The sequence below is a fragment of the Myotis davidii genome, unplaced genomic scaffold (assembly GCF_000327345.1).
Source record: "Myotis davidii unplaced genomic scaffold, ASM32734v1 scaffold181, whole genome shotgun sequence".
In the NCBI taxonomy this organism is placed as follows: domain Eukaryota; kingdom Metazoa; phylum Chordata; class Mammalia; order Chiroptera; family Vespertilionidae; genus Myotis; species Myotis davidii.
This window is the reverse complement of record NW_006291504.1, coordinates 3,159,692-3,161,717: the sequence shown is the minus strand read 5'-3', so window position 1 is coordinate 3,161,717 and position 2,026 is coordinate 3,159,692. Positions and strand designations below refer to the sequence as shown.

At 52.0% G+C, this 2,026-nt stretch overlaps 1 protein-coding gene across 1 annotated transcript in view; it reads right to left on the bottom strand.

Moving 5' to 3' along the window:
- Nucleotides 1-756: 756 nt before the first annotated feature.
- NETO2 (neuropilin and tolloid like 2) overlaps nt 757-2,026 on the bottom strand; it is a gene marked incomplete at its 3' end in the record, with an annotated part of 21,134 nt that continues 19,864 nt past the window's right edge. The window contains exon 9 of the mRNA XM_015564697.1: nt 757-953. Within this exon, the coding sequence (XP_015420183.1) occupies nt 757-953 (197 nt within the window). The remainder of the gene's footprint in view (nt 954-2,026) is intronic.

The window sequence follows — 2,026 nt, the reverse complement described above, 5'->3', positions numbered from 1 at the left end:
CAAAAGAGAAACACGGTCCGGCCAGCCTGGCTCAGTGGATTGAGCGTCAGCTTGTGAACTGAACAGTCACCCGGTTCGATTCTGGTCAGGGCACAGGCCCGGGTTGCGGGCTCCATCCCCAGTGCGGGGCGTGCAGGAGGCAGCGGGTCCATGATTCTCTCTCATCATCGAGGTTTCTCTCTCTCTCTCTCTCCCCTCCTCTATGAAACCAATACAAATATTTTAAAAACCTTAGTATTAAAAAAAATAAAGGGAGCTTGTCACAGACCAGGAAAGTGCTTTTAGGGGACGTTTGGGTCAAATACATACACCACAGATAATACAATTTAAAATTAGGGTTTTTTTTTTAATTTTAAAAAATGTATTTTTATTGAATTCAGAGAGGAAGGGAGAGGAGAGACACATCAGTGATGAGTCATTGATGGGCTGCCTCCTGTACGCTCCCTACGGGGGCTCCAGCCCACAACTGGGGCATGTGCCCTTGACCGGAATCAGTCCCAGGGCCCCTCAACTCACAGGCTGACGCTCTAGCCACTGAGCCACATCAGACAGGGCTTTTTAAAAAATTTTTTTTTAAAAAAATTGGTTTTAGAGAAAGAGGAAGGGAGAGAGATAAAAACATTGATGAGAAAGAATCATTGATCAGCTGCCTCCTGCATGCCCCCTACTGGAGATCGAGCCCACAACCCAGGCATGTGCCCAGTGGGGGGCGAGCTGGAGGCAACTGATGGATCAATCTCTTCCTCCCCCTCCTTCCTCTCCCCAAAAAGCAATAAACACCCATTTAATGGACGGCGATGGCCACTCCTCCCGGGAAGGTGGGCCTCGCTCCGACTCACCTTTGCAGTGATTCTCGTCCCAGGGGTACGCACAGTTCTGAACGCCGTTGCAGACCAGCGAGTTGTTGATGCACATGTTGCTGTGGCAGAAGAAGGTGCTGCCGGTGCAGGGAGCTGTGGGGCGAAAGGAAATGTTGCTAAGAACGCGAAGTACAGAGAGTGAGCGCATCCCCAGGGGTTGGCACTCGCTGCCGCTGCTACCGAGGCCTTCCCGGGAAGACCCTCTGCACCTCGCAGCCAGGCAGGTGGGCGGCACTCCCTGATGACCACGTGCAAACTTCATTTTATCTTAATCCTCACCCGAGGGTACTTTTCCATTGATTTTTAAAGAGAGTGGAAGACAGAAACATCGATGAGAGAAACACATTGATTGGCTGCCTCTTGCATGCACCCTGGCCAGGGAGGGCCCAGGCTGGGGAAGAGCCTGCAACTGAGGTACGTGACCTTGACTGAACCCGTCAGTCTTCGGGCCAGCACTCTATCCACTGAGCAACACCGGCCAGGGCTCAGCTCCACTTTCTTTTTAGAATTTTAAGATCTGGTGCATTGAGCCTGTGAGTACCCCAGATTGATGTCAGAGAGGAAAGGAGAGGGAGAGAGAGAGAGAGAGACATCAGTGATGGGAGAGAATCATTGATCGGCTGCCTCCTGCACGCCCCCTACTGGGGATGGAGCCACAGTGCCACCCGGGCATGTGCCTTGACTGGGAATGGAACCGTGACCTCCTGGTTCCTAGGTTGATGCTCAACCCCTGAGCCACACTGGCCGGGCTGTAAGCCTGCTTTTGCCCACCCCTGCAGGGCCCCTGGTATTTAATAGCTTTTTTTTGTTACTGCATTCCTTTAATACGGGGGATTTCTTGTTTTCTTCATCTGCACTGCTAGCATCAGCGGGTCATTTAACAGTGGAAATCGCGGTGGCCCTCAAAGCCACCAGACCTGTCACTCTTGGCTCTGAGGAAGGACGTTCCTGTAAGTTTTCCAGCTCAGGGCTCCCTCCGTTCACGGCTAAGGCTTGTGCTTCAAAACAGTAACATGTTGGGGAAAATGACATGTGAGCCAACATCACTCCCATGTCCTGCCCACATCCTTCCCCCCAACGGTGTGTTAGACAATGTGCACACGGCGTAACCCACGTTGTAATGAGGATGTTGATGACAGACAGCCTTGTTGGTCAGAGCCAGGAGT